At 38.4% G+C, this 23,127-nt stretch overlaps 1 protein-coding gene and 1 long non-coding RNA gene across 2 annotated transcripts; one reads left to right on the plus strand and one right to left on the minus strand.

Moving 5' to 3' along the window:
* Positions 1-81: 81 nt before the first annotated feature.
* LOC116601398 lies at positions 82-10,986 on the minus strand. Its single transcript, XM_032362144.2, has 9 exons — positions 10,583-10,986; positions 10,008-10,303; positions 4,219-4,363; positions 3,773-3,940; positions 3,537-3,583; positions 3,154-3,203; positions 2,956-3,059; positions 1,994-2,056; positions 82-1,255 (listed from the first exon to the last, which is right to left on the minus strand). Exons 2-9 carry the CDS (start codon positions 10,299-10,301, stop codon positions 1,179-1,181), a joined length of 948 nt encoding a protein of 315 aa, XP_032218035.2. The 5' UTR covers positions 10,302-10,303; positions 10,583-10,986; the 3' UTR covers positions 82-1,178.
* On the plus strand, positions 6,088-7,865 carry LOC116601399. The gene is made up of 2 exons (XR_004289997.2): positions 6,088-6,409; positions 7,499-7,865. It is a non-coding gene; the product is annotated as an uncharacterized LOC116601399 (long non-coding RNA).
* Positions 10,987-23,127: the final 12,141 nt, after the last annotated feature.

Below are 23,127 nucleotides of genomic sequence, written 5' to 3' on the forward strand. Positions count from 1 at the left end.
GAAGTAAGCTGGTGACAATAACGATTTTCTACACGAGGCTACACACCACGAGTAACAATAAAAGTACAAAAGTGATACACATTTTTAGTTAATTAAGTTGGCTTATTGGCTAATTTCAACCACGAAGCACTGCGGGTTACAATACATACATGGATTCTCGTAGTGCGACCTTATTTATAATAGATGTATAAATTATATACTTAAAGTAACGCTCCGTGTAAGAACCAGGCAAAGTCCCATTGGAATGCGGCAAAAAGCTTTATTATTGTTTTCACACTTAGGATCTTTTTTATACCAAACATACATGCAGGACATATAGAAGACAGTAAAATTCTGAAGATATTGCGTGAAACATGTTCTTTGCTGTATACCTTATAGGTGATTTTCTGTGGTGAACCAATCAGAAGAAGCCAGAACAATAGCTTGTAATTGTCTATATAAGGTTATAAGGTTCCCCACATAAAATTTACCTGCAAAGCTGGATCAGACATTAATTAACCCTATAACCAAAATATTTAAAAAATATTATGAATCATGTTGTGTTATCTATATATTATGCTATAATGTTTTGTCTTGGCCAATCAAATTTCTAGAATAACCAAAGGCATTTTTGACATGCCAGCGTGCATTTGCCATTTGCCGTTGCCTAGTTCTAACACGGAGCATTACATAATAGATTCAGCTTTTTTATACTAATGTTTCAGGCATATAGTGGTATGTGTAGAAGTCTGAGGCAAAGACACGTATTCAGCCATCCAGCGCGTCAAAGCCCACAGGCAAAAGTAGGATTAGAGGGGACGCCCCGTAAAATATGAACGCCCGTAAGGTTACTGGAGTCCCTTTAGCCCGCGGGACGCCGAAAAACCCAAAGTATCGTGGAAAAAATGTCGATACGCGCGTCAGATTTAATCGAATATGCTCATGATATATGTAATTGGAAAAGCTTAATAATGGGGAATACGACAATCTTATTTTTTTGCTATGTTTGATGAAATGAAATGAAAAAAATGTTTTTCGATAGAAGGCACCCCGTAATCTTAAGATACAGTGAAGTAATTACTTAGCTAATGTTCTTTATACATTTTTTTTCTTTTCTAATAAATTCTATCTAATGTAAGACCTGCGTGCACGTTCTATTCTATTTCACTAGTATTCCTTTGTCCTTGTGAATTGCTCGGCTATCGCACGTACATATATCCCTGGATGTTGGGAAAGAACCCATTAGAGCCGCAGAGGTTGTATAGAAGTCGATCAGCTGCAATATAAAAGTTTTGCCAACTTTTAGTCTACAAAGTGTAATTTACAAGAAAATATGTCGCCTCTATAAAGCAAACACTCTCGAGACAAAGATGAGTGATCGCTTTATGGAGATCACAATAAAGCTTATTAGTTTTTCACATTAATTTAAGTCAAAACCAACATCAAAATGTTCTGTGTTTACACATAGGATACAGTGGAATATGGAAGTGGTTACTGTTTCCACTTTATAAAAGTAAAAGTAAAAGTACAGGTTAAAAGTATAAAAGTAAAAGTAAAACTATAGGTTAAAAGTATAAAAATAAAAGTAAAAGTATAGGTTAAAAGTATAAAAGTAAAAGTAAAAGTATAGGTTAAAAGTATAAAAGTAAAAGCATAGGTTAAAAGTTGTATCATTTGTATCATTGTATCATTTTCCACTAGGAAAGTAAGCGGAGGCAGGCGGTGGGGTAAGTTGAGGGGGGGGGGGGGGGGGGGGGGGCACAAATCAACACGAGTTCGACAAAAAAAAAATAAATAAATGTTAGCTTTAACGGATCACCAAAACAGTCAGATCTGGTGGTTGGTAGTACTAAAAGTCTCTAGGAAAGAAAGAAAAAAAAAAACAAGAAGAGATCCTTGGCTTGAAAATTACAGCAATATACATCAAGAGTAAACATGCTAGCCGCGATGATAATATGAGAAATAGCACGTTATCTCCCTCCCAGATCGTCTCCAGGTGATCCGTGATACTCACTATGGTAACGACTAGCAATCCATGGCACACCATTGCACTCCCCAGAATCGTGACTGTCAAACACTAAAAAAAACAGAAATCGATAACATAAAATAACTAAAACATGAGTACTATACCTTCAGCTCATCACACTTCGGCCTTCGCACGTTCGAAAAAACATCTCAAAAATAACCAAATTAGTCAAATTGTTCTTTAAGGTTAGATAATATAATTTTTGCATTCGGGTCATTGTATTAGTTGTGGTGGTGACAATTAACAGTTCCTCTCGTTTTTAGCACACGTAAACTCTGTGCCATTCATTTACGTGTCACAACTGTGTTTTTTGTTGACGCCAATAATGACTTTAAAATTTTTCCAATTCTGTATCTGTCACAGCTTAAGTTCGATCATAAGCAAGAAAACATCAAAGAGTATCACCTTCTTAGTTAGTGTCACCGAGCAAATACCGATAAACACAAAGCCAGCAATTGAATAAAGCTCGAATTGTTTCCTTAGCTTTGCGTAGCCTGCACAATAGGCGCTAGTTGCGTGAAAGACGGAAAAGCCGAGCTAAGTTGCGCGAAAAAAAGGCGATAGCGTGCAGATTTCGTCGGAGCCGACCCTATCCCACTATTTTCGGCCGAGCGCGTGGCTTTTCCCGGGAGCTTTTCTGGAGCGCTGAGCCTGTTTTGTAGGATTGTTGTTGATTTAGTGCGTATCTGCGAATGTATTCCTTGTCTTCTTCTGACGCCTGGTGCTTTCAAGGGCTCTCTCATTGGTTAGCGGTCTAATTGCCGCCTCAAATAATGCGAAATACCTTCCCTCGTCATAAATTAATTGCAACTAGGAAACACTTGGTGCATGTGTGGTTGAAAACGAGTAAAAATAGCAATGTTATATACGTTATACATATAAATGCTGTTATGTACTTTTATATATGTATGTATGCAGCATGAATACTATTTCTCCACGAATCCACTCACCAAAATAACAGTCGTCACGATAGACCGAGAACCCATCTTCCACACCGAAACAGTTAGACTCCCACGCATAAGGGTAGGAGAACGAGACGATAATCCTAGGGCACCTGAAGTATAAAATAGACAGGGTTGTGTGGCAAAAGTTTTTGCATACTGTGACGAAAAATGCGCTGCGTGATTGAGGTATATAATAGAACGAACCTTAATCCATTGTTGCATCCCGCATCAAATGCATCTGGTCCTTCGACTATCTGCAGAAATGTGAAAAATGAATCTTCAAATACTATGCTATTTAAAAATGATTCCAATGACCGCACCCTCAGCCATTCCTGCTACGCGCCTGTTGTTATTATTTATCATTTATAATACAACGGATTATTCGCAATAAAACTTCAAACTAACAATCAAGTCGGATACATTATTGACGATATTTGATTGATAATAATTTTGGTTACTCGCTTGAGTAAATGCAAAAGGGATGCTTTGCGTGATTCGGCAAGATGGCGGCGTGATTGGCCTTCTTTTTAAAGAAAAGAAATATAATTATTTCAAGTTCTGATGGTTTGAAGGAAAGTAGATATTACCCGGTAATAGTTGATTCGGCGACCTGCGGCCTCTAGGCGAAATGTTCCTACAAAAAAGATCAAAAAGATTATTGGGCAATCAAAATGATATAGAAAAGCGAATAAGTAAGTATTTTTGATACGCCATAAAATCTCATAATTCGAGTTCTTGATGATTCGAGCTAATCTGATTTCCTTGAATGCTCGAGTTCTCATCTTTGAGTTATTGGTGTTCGAGTTATCAGTTGTCTTATCACCTTCGTAAAAAGCCAGGGCGCGAATGTCTTCATCCGAATGCTTGCGAACAGGGAGAGTTCCCGACTCCTTTGGCACGCACAAGGAGCTGTTGAAGCAGTTGTGCGCATGACGGAGAATATGGTTCCTGCTCGAGGCGCTGATTGACACGACGAGTGACCATCCCCCTCCTGAAAACATACATCGAGGGACGTGTTAGCGGGTTGCCTGTGTTTACATGACAGCATATCCTCGAGTTAGTTGCGCGTTTGCCCTGTGTTTACATGGCAGTATATCCTCGTGTTATTTGCGCGTTTTCCCTGTTTTTACATGACAGTATATCTCACGTGTTAGATGCGTGGGTTCCCTGTATCTACATGACAGTATATCCTCGTGTTAGCGGCGTGGGTTTCCTATATCTACATGACAGTTTATCCATGTGTTAGCGGCGTGGGTTTTCTGTGCTTACCTGATGTTTCCATGTCACAGTAGATGGTTCTCTTAAACCCTCTGACACGCATGGCGTAATTTCCGCTCGGGGTCGACGGGCGGGCGGCTTTTAGTTCTGCGCATGATCTGTAGATAACCACAGGAGGAGGGGGTGTGGGTGGCTTCTGCAACAGACATCAACCAAAAATGTCAGCGAGGATAGTTTGTATTTAGCAATGTTATTTTGGTAGCACTATTTTGCGCTTGATGGGAGATTTACTCCGGGCTGTCTTTTATGGCTTCGATTCTATTGTCATAATTGCTTCAAAAGTACAAAAACATAAATAGTGCAGATTGCACTATATTAACGCGTTTTGCCGATATAGACAAATTAGGAAGGCCAATAAAATGCAATTCCGAAGAATAGGCTGCCATCATTTATACCAGGCGCTTACACAGGATTGGCTGAGGAGGGTGCGCAGTCATAGGTATTATATGGAGAAAGCGTAGTTATTTGATTCCTTGATAAGAAAGGACCTAAATTTTGGCCGCCTGCCATACGCCGATAAAAATACACCTGGCTCCCATGTATAGTAGCATTTAGGTTAGTGCTTACTCAATCGTACAGATCACACCTGATCGTAAAACCTTATTTTCAAATACAACGGAGCCTCGTGAACCCGAAGCCGTCGATACTCAAGGAAAACAGAAGAGTTACAGGGAGTTTGAGTTATCCAAAATGAATGAAAATGTGTCATCTATTGACAACCTTTAGTTTTTGGGTAAACTCGAGTAATAAGCTCGAGTGAACCGAGTCGTGGGAATACAATTTTTATCTCGAGAACTCGAGGTCCGTCAACATTCTTGAATGGAACTAAGAAAAGATAGGCAGGGAACTAAAGGTTAGTAAGTTCGAGTTGAAGGGACCTAAAGTATAGTAGCATTAAGGTTGGTGCTTACTCAATCGTACAGATCACACCTGATCGTAAAACCTTATTTCCGAATACAAAGGAGCCTCGTGAATCCGAAGCCGTCGATACGTTGATACTGTTTTCAAGGAAAACAGAATAGTTACCATGGAGTTTGAGTTATTCAAAATGAATAAAAACGTGTCATCGAGTCGTGGAAATAGAATTTATCTCTCGAGAACTCGAGGTCCGTCAACATTCTTGAATGGAACTAAGAAAAGATAGGCAGGGAACTAAAAGTTAGTAAGTTCGAGTTGAAGGGACCTAAAGTTGTCCGAGCTCGTACTGTCGAGGTTGCACGTCTAGTTGCTTGGTTTCCATGCGATCAAATAGATATCATGCTATGAGTTTGGCCTTAACGTCCCCACAACGCATGATTTAGACTTTCTTGCGTCATAGAAATTTAGAATCCTTGTATAAATTATAGAAGAAAAGAGACAAACTAACGGAGCAGAAAAATTATGAAGACGACTGATCTCCCGAAAAAGATAACGGACAGGATAAAAATTTTATGGATCTTGTTCGGATCGATATACAACATTTATCATATTTAAACACTTTACACAAACTCGAATAAGTTAATATATATAATTGCACAATGGATACGACTTTTCTGGAGTAAATAAAATAAACAACAACTTTTCCTGAGATAAGTTTTATACAATTATTTTTTTCCCTGCTGATTCCCGACTTACCTGTCCCTAGAAAAAAAATGTCATTTCTTATTGACAGACAGCATTTAAAGCCCCATTGGCAACCAAAGCGATTGTTGTTGTTTTGAAATAGCGCCTTTGTCTTGCGAGCGATTTGATTGGAGGACTATAGGTATAGAGCTCCATAGATATAGAAATATGGTATAGCTATGCGACTTGGTTTTTGTGGTCATCGCGCGGGTATCCTGTGGTGTCACAATCCATTTTTCCATCCATCCATCCAGTCAATCGTGCAACTCCCAGGCCCACTCGGTCTCACAAGGGGAATGTGATTTTACGCGTTTTTTGCCTCCTATCTTAACTAGAAAATAGTATTTAATGAGAAAGATGAGGATTTAAATAGGCTGATTGTGGTCGAGGGCTAAACAAGTCTTTGAGGAACCGTTTCGTCTGAAGAAACTGATAAGATAAGACGTACGAGTCGATAGTAAAATCTACCCGAGTGTTCGTGAATCCTCCCGTCTCGTTCTTCTTCAATTGTAAACAGCAGCTAAAAAGAGGACTTCAGACTCAACACTGCATTCTCATAAATGCGTCACGAAGCAAAAAGGTAATGTTATCATATTATTATTTAACAGGGCAATTAAACTGAAAACTTACACCAAAACGAAACGTTTTCTGACCGTAGCCTTAACATACTTAAATTGTTCACACAATTTGTGAACACAATTGTATTGTCAAAAGTTATACTAAAATTCTTTCTTCTACAAATAAAGGCTTATATTGCTAAGGTAGGGAGAGTTTAACGGCAAAAAAAATGCTCATTTGTATTGGATAAATAATCGATTTAGAACTATATCCGGCAATTTACCACATAGTGGAAAGCGAATGTTTTCGAGAACAACATAAGTAAGCTTAATATTTCGCAATCAGTAAGGCATCTAAAAATAATTTTCTTTCTCTATAGATTTGATCATATTTTTAAGATTCTAGAGTTCGAAAATGTGCCTTTATCACTCTATAAAAATCTTTATTGAGATTTACTGTGTCTGTTTTGGTTGATACATATAAATTTGTTTTTGTTTCTGTGTCTTTTTATACCAAACTGTTATGAGATAAAAAGTGCTTGTGTAAACACTGTTTGAGACTTGAATAGTTTAATACAATTCTTGCCAAGTGTTAGGGTTCGAGGCTGTAGCTAAGAAGTTTGTTACTCTGAGTGTTTCAAAATATCCGCACTCAAACAGAACCAAAACCAACTGCCATGAACTTACTTGTCCACGCGATAAACGCCATTTTCTGCGTAACGTTCTTACGCTTACATGGAATTACAGCCTTGACCAAACTAATAATACACTAATAATAATTTAACAATACACAATAATAATAATTGTCCAGACCAACAGGGTCCAAAGTCAGTTTTTAATGATTCTTAAACACATAGTTACGTGCTTAGTAATTACATGATTTAGCTGGAATAGCTATGCAATGACAAGGATATCTTGGTCCCGGGGGAGGGACTCCACTATAATCAGATGGGGGTGATTGTTGATGGGAGAGCAACTTGGGTGTGGTCAGCACCTAAGAGATAGCAAATCGGGTGGGGTAGAAGGAATTTTTTAACCCTTAGAGATAGCAGAATCAAAAACAACCACCCACCCCAGGTAGCTATGAAATGACAAGGATACCTTTTTTTCAGGTGAATAAAGCAAGGACTAAAGTATAGCCGTCATTATAGTCTGGCTGAAATGAAAGCAGATGTAAATAAACGTTTTTCATATTCCTTTTTTGCTATGTATAATTATATTCAATCAACACACATTCTTTCCCTATAGCCAACATAATCTGCTCTTGCTCTGCTGATACTTCCCTAAAGTCTGTGTGGATATAAGTCTTTAACTGTCAACAAAATTATTGACCATGTTATGATTTCTGATGCTTGAAGACCAGGTCTTCTGTACTCATTGCAAAATTACTTACTGCAACTGTAATTAACTGCAAACTGATTGCATTATTCTCATGTGCATAGGTAACAACAATAAATACTATTTGCATATATAACAAAATGCTGGCTACACTGTTATTAGCAAATGTAGTCTTTTTTTCTTGTAACTTTTCTATGCATTTGCTCAAATGGCTTGGCCCTCTACATGACTGCTTATCATTCATGACCATGTTTCAAGAGAGACTCATATGTAATAGTGGCAGGGTAGAGGGCTTTGAATATTTAAAATATTTGGTTGTTTGTTATTAGATGGAAGATGTTTTTAATACAGGATAAAAGAGAAAGGATGGTGTACATTAAAAGGATTATTTGACTTTTATCAAAGATTTGTAGTTTGATACCGATGAATATAAGATTAGTAAAAATGTATCAAAGGGATTAGTATATATGAGGTGGTGTAGAATTGAAGATCAGGTATTTTAGGGTGTTGAAAGTTTCAACCTAGGTGTTATGGGGTATGTAATTTTGGACTCTTTAAGGCCCCATAGTGCATAGCCGTAGCAGGCCTAGAATTATTTGGGGACATAATACATAAACATTAAGAAAACAATGGGGGGGCACAGCCACGCCCCTACTGGTCATTTCCTTATTATTTTTGACAATTTTGGGGTTGAACGTGCCCCCACCCCCTGCTATGGCCCTGTAGTATGATAATAGATTTGCAAAGAACACTAAAAAGGACATGAAAACGTCTGTAATATCATCTTTTTACAAATCAGCACTCTTTACAAATCTATAATCATACTACTTCGCCTATTACCAAGTGCAACCATATCCAGCCACAGCACCTAGGTCCATACCACCATATTTATAGCCTAACATTACACCTTGCTTCACGGTAGCCAAAATTATGCTTAGCACCATCTGCTGTAATACTGAATGCCTAAACTCGGTCATGTTTTTTTTCAGGAGAGTTTTAAAGCTATATATAATTACAACTTTTCTCTTATTTATTCAAGGGGCACATAAACTTGAGGGTCCCTTTTTCTGAAAAACAAAATCTTTGTAGATTATCTGAACTATACTAAAAAAATAAAACTTGACATAAATAAATAGGGCCCAATTTAGCAAGATCTTATTATATGGCAAATTATAAATATATTTTCTGTATCAGTTGCCTATCGAGTACAACTATACGTAAGAGTTCAAATAATCCCTCTTTTTATGCAAATAGTATCCTGAGTAATGTCAATCAAAATTACTAATAGTGTCATTGTTCTGGGTATTCTCTAGGGGAGAATGGGAGGAAATAATTTTATAATAACAGGAAAAGTTATAAGCCATGTATTTTTATGCATTTAGATAGGGTTGATTTTAGGAAGTTGGGATACCTGAAGCAAAATCAAAGTGTTCTATCCTGTTGTTATGTCCCTCCTGAAGTTTGGTCTTTGTCGGGGTTGGGGGAGGGGTGTTGATGGGGACATACCCCTAAATTAAGGTGGGAAAACATTACTGGCCCCGCTTTTAGGCAGTGCCTAAATCTATATATTTAAAGCCCCATTGGCAACCAAAGCAATTGTTGTTGTTTAGAGATATCGCTATTGTCTTGCGAGCGATTTGATTGTAGGACTAATACGCATAATTATTCACCACCGACACTCGGGGTGCGCGTTTTATCTTGTTTTCGCCGGTGAAGAAAGCTTTTCAGCCACTGTTTCCACAGTATTTAGGAAGACAAGAACATAACGTAACGAAGAAACGACCTATTTAAAACTTTGGGCCGCATATCGACGATTTTAACGCAATTTTAACAACGAAAGAAGATGTTTCTTAAAAGTTTGGAACAATTTGTAGACTTTCTATTTTGGCGCAGTGCTAAAATAGAGCCTCGATCTGATGTAGGCTTGGTTGTTTATGGGCCTTTAAACCTGGTTTCAAAGCAGGTGAAAAACTGTTTATACTAGAATCATAAATTAGTTAGCACCTAAATTGTGTCTCCAATAAAATCAATTCCACAATGTCGAAAAATTTGGCAGCTATGCATTAATAATTACTCAAAAACGAATTTTTCAGATTTATTTCACAATTCGGAAAGTCTCTAGTTCAAGGGTTTTAAAAGAAATAGAAAAAAACACATCTTTATTCGTACATATACATTTGTTATCCACAGTTAGATTAAGAATATTTCACAGTGCGAAAAAGGTTCTGACTAGCGTCCAGTTTCAAAATAAAATAAAGACAAAGAAAATTTTGTAAAACCTACCGTTTTTTGTTTGTCGTTGGTGTAGTAAATGTTATAATCATCAGGGACCAGTGCAACTGTCGAGGAATCCTCTTCGTTCATCTCACAATTCACGTCACCAACAAGCTTAAAGTTTATGCTATTGCACCGAGGCTCTTGGTGGCATTCGTCAATGCAAGATCGTATACTTTTTACCGATACTTTTCTCACTACTTTTTTGCTCAACAGTCGCCGCTTTTGCAAGGTTTGTCCACTTATAACTTCTACAACACATTGGCACGAGACAAATAGAAAAACGGATAGATAGAGCTTCATATCTAAAAACAAAAACGCAGTTCAGAATATAAGTATAGCAAAATACATTTTTATAGTATTTGTTTATAAACTTTTACAATTTTATTTTACAAACTTGACTTTAAAGTTTAGTAGTCTAAATTGTAAGTCCCTTACGTTGTAAAGCGCGACAGACAACTCATCACGCGAAAAGTCAAACTATTGTAAAATTTTATTAAAATTGTCTGGGGCAAATGTTATATACAGTTCGCCATTTATTTGTGGATAGATTAGATTTATAAAAGGACGATTTTTGTACTTACTTTGGTTCTTCAAATCTCGATTCTCAGAGGTGTGAATGATTCAAGTGGTCGAAGTTTCCACTGTTTCTAGCTGCATGTGTTTGCGTCTGCTTTAAAATGCTACTTCTTAATAATTAACCTAGCTAAAATTTGGTTAATAGTATCGCCTGCATTTTAAAAATATTCAAGTTTGAAAAAAATTAGACGCAACCTAATATAGATCACAATTCATAGACATTGAAACATACGGGTCAATTAATTAAAATAGCCAGCTTAACAAAGTTTAATTATTTTTGTTATATGCTCCGACTTGAATATGCTTATGAGCTGTTGTTATAGTTGCTTTTATTCGTGGCGTGCAACTAAAAACACAAAGCCGTATTTTCCACCTGCAAAACTGCGCATTATTGTCTTCAATTCTAGAACGGCTGCGAGGGAGTTATTGCATCCAGGCCCTTAACTAGTAAATTGAGATGCCACGACAACGGGGGGGGGGGGGGGGGGGGGACCTCCGATAAAAACAGACGGGGTTGATCGTCGGCAAAATCGGTATTAACCATAAAGACTTGCATTTTGAGTGTGGCCAACGCAAATTTTTACCCCTGTGAGATGGAATATTGGGTGTGGCCGCAGCAATTTTTAACCCTTAGAGATAGCACATATCAATCAATGGCTGTCGTTTTTCTAAATGGTCTTAAAAAGCCTGGGTAGAGCACGCGGGAGACCTGTGATATTCTAAAACGTTAGGGACTAGGCTCTATTTCCAAGATGGCTGCCAGCAAAATCGTAGTAAACACGAATTCGTGCAAGTTTACGTGGAAATTCTCGACTAACAAAAATCTAGAGCGACAAAAAAGCAATAAAAACAATCAAGCGGACTCCCAAATATCATGCCTAATAAGGAAATGACCGAGTGAGCTAGAAAAGCGACAGTTTTTAAAACAAGATTGACTGATAGATAGATATAGTTTATCAGCAGCTTATACACACAAGTACATGGCTGTCACGCTAAAATACTTTTAGACTACCCATCCCTAGATAAAAAACAGTCATATATAAATTTAGCGACCTCCCTCTGCGCTGTTATAGAAGGATTTATAAGGTTCTGAAAAAGGAGTGTTTCATCAATATATCTTTTATCTTTCATGACCTTTATAACTTTTAAAACCTCAAGCACACGTTTTCTTTCCATCTCATGTCGCTTACATTTAATTTGGAAGTGGAACTCGTCTTCGACCTCCCCCTGAATTACACTGAGAACAAATTCTGTCCTTTCTGAAGGGCCTCTGGTAGCGCCCAGTCTCGATTTCAAGTTTATGATTACTAATCCTGGGGCGGTTGAGGGCTTTTCGGTGGTTGAGGTTGTGAATGTTGGAAAGGTATGTCTCAGTCGTTTTGAAAGTTCTGTAAGTTCTAAGTTTGTTTTTTTGACCGTGCTTTTTGGAGTCATTGAATATTTCGCCCAACCAACATTGAAATTCGATGTCTCGCAGCCTTCGCTTAAAAAAAAACACTTTATCCTGCTGCAAGGCATCGTTTTGCAAAATATTGGTTAGGGTTTCGCCCAATCCACACGAAGCGGCAATTGCTTGTATTTTTTTTTAGCCAATGGGTCTTATAATTATTGTCTTTAAGGTTTAGAAAAGTATCATAGGACAACAATCCCCTGTCTTCGATTAGTTTGAAAAGTTGAAGGTCCTGCACTTGGCATTTATGGAGAAGGGGTATCTTCCCATCTCCCCAAGACAAGCACTGTTAACAGCGGTTTTTGTTCGCCACGCAAAAGTTTACGAAAGAGCACATGCACTGCCTCAACGGGGTCGCGCCCTTTCTGTAACATCTCGACTCCCCAAACTTCGCTTGCATACAGAAGTATTGGCTGAACTAAAGTATCAAAGAGACACATAGTCAGATTAACGTCTGTTAAAAAGTTTTTACCCATTGTTTTTTTAAGTTTGTAGAGGGCTTTGATCTTTTTTAACTCATTCATAGCCAAACTAAAGGAACCTGCTGCGCTGAAAGTGAGCCCTAGATATTTATAGGACTTTACATTCTCTAAAATTTCGTCTTCATTTTAAAGAGGTGGTTTAAGATTTTACCTACGTTGTTAAAAATTAACACTTTCGTTTTTTCTAGATTAAGTTTCATGCCGTTTTCTGAAACGAAGCTATGTACAGCATCAAGTAGGGCTTAAAGCTGTTGGCTGCTCTTAGCTATAAGGACTAGGTCATCTCCATAGAGCAGGTGACTTGCTTCAAAGAATTAATTTTAAGCGTTTCTTTATTTTTCTTAGTTAAATTGCATAGATTTTCAGAGATCGCTGAGATATAAATTGAAAAGTGTAGTTGAAAGGACGCATCCTTGCCTCACTCCCATATTACAATGAAAAGACTCTAATATTACCCCGTTGGCTTTGATAACTGCCAGGTCTTTGCTGTGAATTGATATTAAAAGCCAGAAAGTGTTCCGTGGCACCTGTGTTTTTAAAACTTTGTCAAACAGCCTCTCTCTATGGATTGTATCGAAGGCCTTTGAAATCAATAAAACAAGTAAACAGTAAGTTATTCTTTTTTGGGGGCTTGCTTTTAACATACTTATCGATTAATGCCTTAAGGACGAAGATATTATCAACGGTACCGTTACTTTTGCGGAACCCACCCTTAGCATCCCTTTGTCTTTTAAATAGTAATATAGCTTCTCATTTACAATAGAAGTGAGGATTTTGCTGAGGCTTGGGAGCAAAGTAATCCCTCGGAAATTGTTGGGATCATCTGTTTTTCCTTTTTTGAATATTGGGACAATTACTCCCATGCCCCAGACCTTGGGCCATTGCCCATTGCGCAGAATAGCGTTAAAAATGTTGACTAGCGTGGGTAACAGTCTATCAGAGGCGATAAGAAGTACCTCATTAAGTATATCATAAAACCCTGGAGCTTTCCCTTTATTCAATTTCTTTCTGAGCATTATTGACCTCAGGAACGCTAAATTCATAGTCAAGAGGACCGACTTCGTTGCGGTAAGCCGTGCTCTCCTCGTGGACCGATAGCGCAATAGATTGAAGTTGAGGATATTGATGTTGTGCCTTAAAGTAGCTGAAAAAGGCTTCAATAGTTACATTGAAATCCTTTTTCGCTGCACCAGTAAAAGTGTGCGCTATTTTCCTCCAGGTTTCTTTAGCATTTCTAAAATTAAGCTAATTGATGGTTTTAGCCCTATGATTATACTTCTTTTTCCTGCACAGATATTTATAGCTTTTTTTCTGTTTATGCAGGGTGTTCCTAAGATGTGAGTCACGAGGGTTACGACTCATTTCTTTACCAAGTCTCCTTAGATTATGTTTGCTATTGCGACAATCACTATCAAACCAGTCGTGATAAGCAAGTCTATTGGTATTTGTTGCCTCTGCGTATTTCAGGCCTGCCTCAAGACTAAGGGCTGTCAATACGCTAGTAAGGTTTACAATCAATTTTTCTACGTTTACGGAGGTATCTCCTACTTTGGCAGTATTGGTAAATTGTGTTGTTCAGAGTTCAATAATGAAGTTAGGCGTTCTCTTGCGCCTCGTTCCACATCAATCGTTTAAATTGAGTTTTTGTGCAGTAGTCCGTTTCAGAATGCGTTTCAGGCAAAAAGCTCGAGCGAGCGCGCCGCATTCGTAGTGAGAAAGAAATACTGCAGTGATTGGGCAGATATGCAATGAGGTCATTAACCCTACAGTAACGGAGTTTGTCGACGATAGCCTCGTCACTTATATATAGTCTACCGTACTACACCCATTGTATTTAAAGCAGGTCATTTTACACGGACAATCGCCTATAACCCTCCCATTCACTATTCGCGCAATCCCAGGGCAGTGCATGAGTAGATAAGGGCCTTCCCTATCGATTCCTGTCGATAGCGTGATTGGATGATTGCCTTATATTTTGGGTGTCGGCGACGTAATCGTCAGGTAAATCAAAATATTTGTCAAATTCTTGGCTCACAAACTCCTGCGAGTTACCAGTGAAAAGCATTGAGGTAACCTTGTACGATAACTCTCAGTAGTATGTTGGGGATGACTAGCACAATAATTGCATACCCTTGTGTATCTGCAAGTTCTATTGTTTGCTCTGATAGGTATAGGGTGTATATATTTTTCACCTTTTATTATTTTTTTCATTTAGTCAAGATAACTTTAATATATTTTAATAGTTAGGGAGGGGTTATTGTTGTGGAGACTGGGGAGGGGTGTGTACTGTGTGGGTGTTACTGATCCAACCTAACCGTCCGGGTGGTGGCTCAAATACAAAGGCATCGAGAACAATGGCGACCAATCAGAGCGAAGATGAGACTAGTAAAACCGGTTTATACAATAGGGCATATACAATAGCGCATATCGACCAATCAGAGCGAGGATGAGACTAGTAAAACCGGTTAATACAATATTAGAGGGGGGAGGGGGGGTGGGTAGTTATTGATAAAGAGGGGTAAGGTTAATAAAATATGAATGCAACGACTCGGAGTAATATCAATTACTTTATTCTACAATGTCTCTTAATTTATTATCTTACACATTTTCAATAAAGTATGTCAATACCCTTCCCTTGCGAAAGAGAATTATGCCGTGAATATCGTCTCCATCGTTTAGTGAACAGTGGATAATATTAATAACTTTGCTGTCAGCACAATAAACCTTAACCTTTTACCTCTGTACTTAAAAGTTCTAAATGTTGAGATGCCTATTCGTATTTAATATGACACGGGCTAGTCTTTTCTTCATGAATTTACGTTAACATCATAAGAGAAAGAGAGAGAGAGAGAGAGAGAGAGGAGTAAAAATGCGTTAGGTTGTAAAGTTTATTTTCAAGTTAGTAATTTAAGCGTTTTCCCCGTGCCAGCTTGATAAAAGAATTGATCACCTATTGTCATACCTCTGTAAAAGTCCTATCCTTATATTATTTTTTCTAGCCCATCTTTTAATTTGTCCTTGCCTTTGTGAGGTTTTTACAATATGGTTTTCTGGCAGAGTCGATTTCCAGTTTTTGGTGTATTGTATTCATTGTTCTTGTACGAGATCGCGACAGTTTGGGCTTTTTGATTCAAATAGAAAAAATATTGAATTATCTCCTGCAAGTTTTATTTTTGCAATAGCTAATTCCGTGTTTAAGTTTTGAGACCTCAAACTCAAAAGTACAGAGTTTACTCTAGAGCGTAATGCACTTCGCGTTATTGCGCATGCACTTGCACGTAATTGCATCTCAATGACAGATAGATGATCTACCAAAGTGTGTGAGGACTTTTTGTTATTTCACACTGTCAACAAAATATCACGAATTTAATACTTTGGTTTCCCCTGAATTAAACTTAGAACAAAGTTCTACGGTAGAACAATATTTAGTATAGGGTGCTTGGATAGTGTATTTCAAGAACATAACACGAAACTTAGAACTGTGTTCAATTAAGCGTCTCTGTTGTTGTTGTCGTTCATTTTTGGCTAAGTAAGGAAATACAATTTGTTAGAGAAGATTTAGCCAAGTGTCGAGATTTTAAACGTTCCCGCTTTAGAGGAGAAGCATGGGGTGATCTTGTTTTGTTTTGGCTTCAAACGACATTGACCTTGTATCTGGCTCAGCTTTAACAACAATTCTTTCTCACAAATCCCTCTATTTAAGAGAGTAAGAGGTATGACATGGTAAACGTTTTTTAGAACATAATGCTGAACTTACGGATCGGGTTTATTATAGCGGTTCTTTACACATTCGCTTGGTTTTAACATGGTTCCGTTTCATTCTTTGTTGATACATTTTCTTTGCTCTAAATCTAACTTTTTTGTTGTTGTTTAAGTTACCCCCTCGAATTAATGTTATTTATTTATTGTGTGATTGGGATTCCTGTGTGAGGCCTGAGAAACCCCTACTTCCCTAACACAGGCAACCCAACTCTTACTCACGTACAAACAGGTTTGTTTATACTAGTCCAGACTTGCGTTCATGTCTTGTAGGATTGACTAGCCTATAGGACTCGAAGTTGTTTACACTCGACTAACCGGATTAACCTGGATATACATAAAAGCGCTTTTGAAATAGTTTTACTATAAAGTCTGGTTTCCTCCAAGCGTCACCCAGAATCGGAAAAATCCAAGAGGGTATCCCACCCTGTTTTGAAAATCGAAGACGTCCTGTGTCTTTTAGTCGTTATGGATAACTAAATTACTTTATTTAGGTTATAACATTGTTCTTCTGTTTTTTCTTCTACTTAAAAGGACAGTACCTATATATATTTAATACCCTCACGACAAGCTGGAATCATGGATAAACTAACCATCGTTAAGACTGGTTCGACTTTGCTTGCTGATGGATTCCTGCTTTGGTGGTATAAAATCAAACAATCAGGCGATGTGTTTGTCAGTGGCCAATTCAATGTTTCTAAGGCCTATGCACAGTATTTGAGGGAAGAGGATTCTATTAAGGGTATGAAACACAATATGGCTCCCTTAAAAGATAACCAACACAACGAACGAGAGGAGAAGATTGAACAAAGTATCCTCAAAGGTTACTGTGAGCTTGTGGCATATGAGGTGCGCACTCTCACCAACAAGTATTGCGAAGGATGCAAAATTGACGACCCCTCACAGTAGCATCATGACTGTCTGGTAATGGGACATGATGATAGTGTACAGGTACGTCCAAGAAGCTATTACTCAAGTCAAAGAAGAAGATGTCGTTAAGAACATTGTAAATGAACTAGAACTGATAAAGCCTTCTTTGAGTGGACAGGAGATTATCAAAAACACTATTAAACGTAATAGATTAGGAATAATCAACAAAAGACAGGATCATTTTAACGATATGATGATTTGTAAGCTAAACAACATCGGTGAGATTTGGAAATAGAAATGAATTACCCTGGTTAAAAGTCATCACCCCTTGTCCGAATACTTCTTGTTCTTGTACTTCTTTCTTGTTGAAAATAGTAAACTATTGTATCTTTAGCAATAAAACCTTTAAAAGAAAAAGTCGACAACAACGCAGATTTATGTTTTTTAGAACGATATTTCGGCAGGCCAATACCTGCCTTCTTCAGGTTATAAATGAGTTACAATGGCATGTTATAGCTAGTATATGTACAAAGTTCGTTGATGATTAACTAACAAAAGGTAAAAATAGTAATTGAGTGACAAAGTACAAAGTTCATTGATGATTAACTAAAAAAAGGTAAAAAAAGTAATTGAGTGACTTATGGAAGATGGTAAATAGGGTGGTGTGGATTACTAAGTAGCTAAACGGTTTCTTCACGCCGGTTGAGGCCACCGGGTTCAAGAGTGCCAGCGCGAGCTATCAGTGTGGCTTCTCTTGCTTTGCGGATGGAGTCGCGGTTATTTCTTATTTTTTCAATAGGTATGAGCTCTATGTCAGAAGCGGAGTGGTTAGGTTTTAGGAAGTGTTCAGCGGCGTGGGTTGGTATGGATCGAGATTGGGTGTCTACATTTCTGCGGTGGTCATTAAAGCGTTCTTTTAATTTGCGTTTAGTTTCCCCAATATATTGAAGGTTACAGCGGTTACATTGAATCATATAAATCACGTTTTTAGTATTGCAGGTTATGTGGGAGGTTATAGGTCGTGTTTCACCTGTTGAGAAAAATGTGTAGCTTGTAAGGCCATCGGTTTTAATATAGGGGCAGGTTAGGCAGTTTTTTCCGCAACGGAAAGCACCGGGAGGTTGGTTGGTGGGAGAGCGGTCGGAAGGTAGCTTGGCTTTAACGAGGATGTCGCGGAGGTTAGGTGAGCGGCGAAAGGCGACAAGAGGGGGCTCAGTGAAAACCTTATGGCATCGCTTAGACGAGAGTAGAAGGTTGTAGTTTCTACGGATTATGTTGTTGATGTTAGGTAGTGTAGGGTTATAGGTAGTGACAAAGGGGATGCGACGGGAGTTTTTGTGGTTGTTATTATTAGGGCGTAGGGCGTCAATGCGGGAAATGTTAGCAACGCGTAGGATTTGTCTCTTGAGAAAAGCGGGTTTATAGCCACGCTTGAGGAGGTAGTTGGTGAGTTCATTGCAGCGGTTATTAACGCTTTCTTCTGTAGAACAAATGCGGCGAATACGGAGGGCGAGGCTATAGGGGATGGCCTTTTTGGTGTGATGAGGATGGCAAGATGAAAAAAGAAGGTGTTGGTGTTTGTCAGTAGGTTTGGAGTAGAGGTCAGTTTCGATTTTACTATTAACAAGGGAGACATTAACGTCAAGAAAAGGCACATTGTTATAGGAGTGGGAGCTTGTACATTTAATGGTGGGATGTAGATTGTTAAGATAATCTACAAAAGCGTTCAATTTGTCTAGACCCTCAGTCCATACAACAAAAATATCGTCGATGTATCTTAACCACGTATGGGGTTTGTAAGGGGCGTCACGCAAAGCGTTGGTTTCAAATAGACCAAGAAAGAGACAGGCGAAAGAGGGTGCCATGCGTGTGCCTATTGCGGTGCCATGCTTCTGGAGGTAGTGTTTGTCATTAAAGGAGAAGTTGTTCATTTGGAGGATCATGCGGATTGAATCACAAATAGTGCCAGCAGGGATGGAGTTAGTGTTACATGTGCGAAGGAAGTGGTGACAAGCGTTGATGCCATCATTATGTGGAATATTAGTATAGAGGCTAGAGACGTCGAGTGTGACCAGGAGAGAGTCTGTTGGTAGGTTGCTGAGTGTTAATAAAATGTTTAAGAAGTGGTTAGTGTCTTTAACGAATGATGGAAGTTTACTTACTAATGGCTGGAGGTAGTAGTCTACAAATTCTGAGATGCGTTCGGTGGGGTGGGAGTTAGAGGAAATAATAGGGCGTCCAGGATTACCATGTTTATGTATTTTAGGGAGTATGTAAAACAGTCCAGGTTTAGAGTCTTTGGGTGTGAGGTAGCACATGGGTTAAATGCTGTAGATCACATAAAAAAATGAGCAATCAAAAACGCTCTGATCCTGTGAACGTCTCATTTCTATATGTCATAAAATATATAAACAAAATGACCTTAAAAAGTCCCAGGAGATATAAAACTTGGAATTTGGAAGATAATTTAAAAATAACATGGGCTACTTCATTTATTATTTCACTTTGACTTTAATTTTTTGTTTAATTATGTTCTGTTTAATTTTTCTGCTCTTCTTCTTTTTCTAACTTTTCCCCCATCAGCATGTTGTTGAGCAGAAACTTCCTCTGTGTTAAGGCTACTTGAATTGCTTCTTTCTTGTCAAAGGTACCAGAATCCATTAAATCATCTCTTGTTTTCATGATTTTTCTATAGTAAGGGTCTTTCCTAAATGCTTGCATCCAGCTCAGTCGCCTGTATAAAACACGTCTTAATTCCTTTCTATAGACAGGCAATAGATCGTTATGTGCTAGACTCTTAGCTTTAGACTCTTCGTGTCCCATGGCTTCATAGTCCTCTGCGGTACTCACGAATTCATCCTCATAAAAGCTTTTGGCTTCGTTGATAAGCACTTCCCAGTGCTCAGGAATTTCACCTTCTGCTTCCTGCTCTTCACTTTCACTCTCCTTCTCTTCGCTGTCATAATCACCATCTTCGCTTTCGCTTTCACTATCTATCCTACTCTCTGTCCCGCTTACACTAGACATCTCTTCATCACTTTTGACGTTTGAAGCGGTATCAGTATCACTTTCCTCTTCTAGGTCAGCGTTATTGTAACACACACCATTTTCAATATGCCGTTTGAGATTAAAGTTCCTTGTAAAGTGTTTACCGCAGTGCAAGCACTCATTTGAAGACATTTCTTTAAAGAACAGCTAAAAGATATTCTACGGAATAATAAAACTTTGGTAGCTTATGACTCTTTTAGACCTCGTAAATGATTCCTTCCAATAGCATGATAAGATTTATATCTCCCTAGACCATGTGGGACAACTATAGTGAGGTTTTACCGCATGCGCACATTTTGATAATCTCTATCAAGGACTCTGAATAACTCCCGTAGGACTGTGAGTAACTGCCTGAGGACTCCGAGTAACTCCTTGTTGACTCTCGGTAACTGCCTGCAGACTCTGAGTACCTCCGAGAAGACTCTGAGTAACTCCTGTAGAGCTCTGAGTAAACACCTTAGGACTCTGAGTAACTCCTGTAGGAATCTGAATAACTCCTGTAAGACTATGAATAACCCCTGTAGGACTCTGAATAACTCCTGTAAGACTCTGAATAAATTCTGTAGGACTCAGGGATGCCTTCACCTCAGGAATAAAATTAGATACTTCGTCTAGGTAGGTAAAGATAGGTATAGATATATACCCTCCATCTACTTTCCTTAAAAGTAAAAGTCTCAGTGGAAGATTCCCTCCCTATTTCGCACATTTGTGTATTTGATAACTTACTCTCTCTTTTTAAGTACCTTACATAATTTCAGATGTTCATTCAGATTGTCTTTACGGTAAAACTCCCGCGCACAGTGAAGGCATTTGTATTCTTTTTCTTGATTATATTTTCTCATGTGTCTTTTAAACGTGTCTTTTCGATTGAAGGATTTCTCACACTTTTCACACTGAAAAGACTGGTTGCCATAAACAGATCTCTTGTGTCGCGCCAAATTAGTCTTCAATGAAAACTCTTTCTTACAAATATCGCACACGAAAACCATTATTTTTGTTCTTCTTTGTTCTTCTTCTTTGTCGATCCACAGGCTTAGGAGGGCTAGTCCCAAATGAGCGGATCATTCTAGAGAGGACTGTTTATCTACCATCGATGAATAATAAGGGTATCTCACGATACTTTTCTACCTCATTGACCAATCAGAGGGCACAAGAACTTATAAACGATACACAAGCACAATCACTTTGACATATGATCATAATAGAGTTATAATACTGCTGACAAGGAGGATACCGTATGAATGAAATACTAGTGCCTTGGCTCTCCTAACGCTGGCCATAGCCCCGAGAACAAAACGTTCCTGCAAGCCTGGCATACCTAATGGAGAATCAGGGAGGGCAAAAATACGCTGAACAAAGTAAATAGAGCTCAGAATGAACCTGTTGTGAGGGAGATAGGATGGAAACCAATCGGAGTACAGTTAACTGTTTGGGGAATGATTTTACTCGGTGAGTATTAACGATGATTGTGAGTTGAGCAGAGTAAAGATAAGTTGAGTAGACCAAGCGGAGTAGAGATTGTTCAGAGGATGGGTAAAGGCTTTGTTTGAGAATAAGCGAAAATGAGTTGAAGGGAGTAGAGGTAAAATATCTAGAGTAGAGATAACTATAGATTACTGTTGAGTAGTTAGTTGAGTAGCGGAAGAGATGAGCATGTGAGATCGCTCAGAATCTTTCGCTAATAATCTTTCGTTTTAAATACGAAACATGTGAGTGTCAGTTATCTCTTTGAATATACATTTTATTTGATATTTCCCTCCAAAGGCTAATACATGTAAACATAAAGTATGAATTTTCCCTTTATTACTTCATTATAACCATCTTGTTCTCATCCCATGGAATTTGCCAGTGCGGAGGAAGAGGAATCTTATTCCACGGGGCACCTGTGCGGAAGTTTGTCTCAATCCTTGCATCATGGGGTAGCCGAAGGGGCTTGTACGGCTTGCTGTCTTCTTGCCGTGGTAATGTTATCCCGTATCGATTTTTTTTTTCTAAGGAAAAATATGAAAACATACTGTCATCTTATCTTTATCCAGATAACGTCCGAATAGGTGGTGTAAAGAACAACTCGCTCTCTGGGCAATAGACTGGTGACAGTATCATGTCCTTGGTGACAGTATCATGTCCTTTCTGCAGTTTTAAGCCATGGGGCTATTGTCTTATCTTTATCGTCCTCTAAATGTATCTGGCCACGGCTTTCTCTAGGTATAGAGTCAATGTTAGTCCTTTTGAACACAAATAAGGCATCTTGTTGATCTAATACCGCTCTGTTCATTTCCTCGTAAAGATTCTGGTAGGAGGACCCTCTTCTCAGATGAATCTCATGCTTTGCATTTTTGAACATGAACTCGCAGCTTATCTAAGGGTTATGTAGAAAAATACATTTATTTTTTTCTTTTAGATAACTAAAATCAATAAGAGAACCCTAACTAATTTTTCGACAATATCTTTAAACAAAAGTCCCTGATTCACGATCTATCAAACAAGGCATAGTTTAATAATACATTACCTGTTTCCAAAACTCTTGGACAGGGTATAGGTCAGCTTGCTCCATAACGACTAAAAGACACAGGGCGTTTTCGATTTTCAAAACAGGGTGGGATACCCTCTTGGATTTTTCCGATTTTGGGTGACGCTTGGAGGAAGCCAGACTTTATAGTAAAACTATTTCAAAAGCGCTTTTATGTATATCCAGGTTAATCCGGTTAGTCGAGTGTAAACAACTTCGAGTCCTATAGGCTAGCCAATCCTACAAGACATGAACGCAAGTCTGGACTAGTATAAACAAACCTGTTTGTACGTGAGTGAGAGTTGGGTTGCCTGTGTTAGGAAAGTAGGGGTTTCTCAGGCCTCACACAGGAATCCCAATCACACAATAACATTAATTCGAGGGGGTAACTTAAACAACAACAAAAATGTTAGATTTAGAGCAAAGAAAATG

The sequence above is a fragment of the Nematostella vectensis genome, chromosome 5 (genome assembly GCF_932526225.1).
Source record: "Nematostella vectensis chromosome 5, jaNemVect1.1, whole genome shotgun sequence".
Classification (NCBI taxonomy): Eukaryota; Metazoa; Cnidaria; class Anthozoa; order Actiniaria; family Edwardsiidae; genus Nematostella; species Nematostella vectensis.

Coding starts and splice junctions, on each gene's coding strand:
- LOC116601398 (XM_032362144.2), bottom strand. CDS start 10,301: ATGAAGCTCTATCTATCCGTTTTTCTATTTGTCTCGTGCCAATGTGTT. Junction 3,204..3,536: donor GCCGAATCAACTATTACCGG/GTAATATCTACT, acceptor ACATTTCTGCAG/ATAGTCGAAGGACCAGATGC. Junction 2,057..2,955: donor TCGTGACGACTGTTATTTTG/GTGAGTGGATTC, acceptor TGTTTTTTTTAG/TGTTTGACAGTCACGATTCT.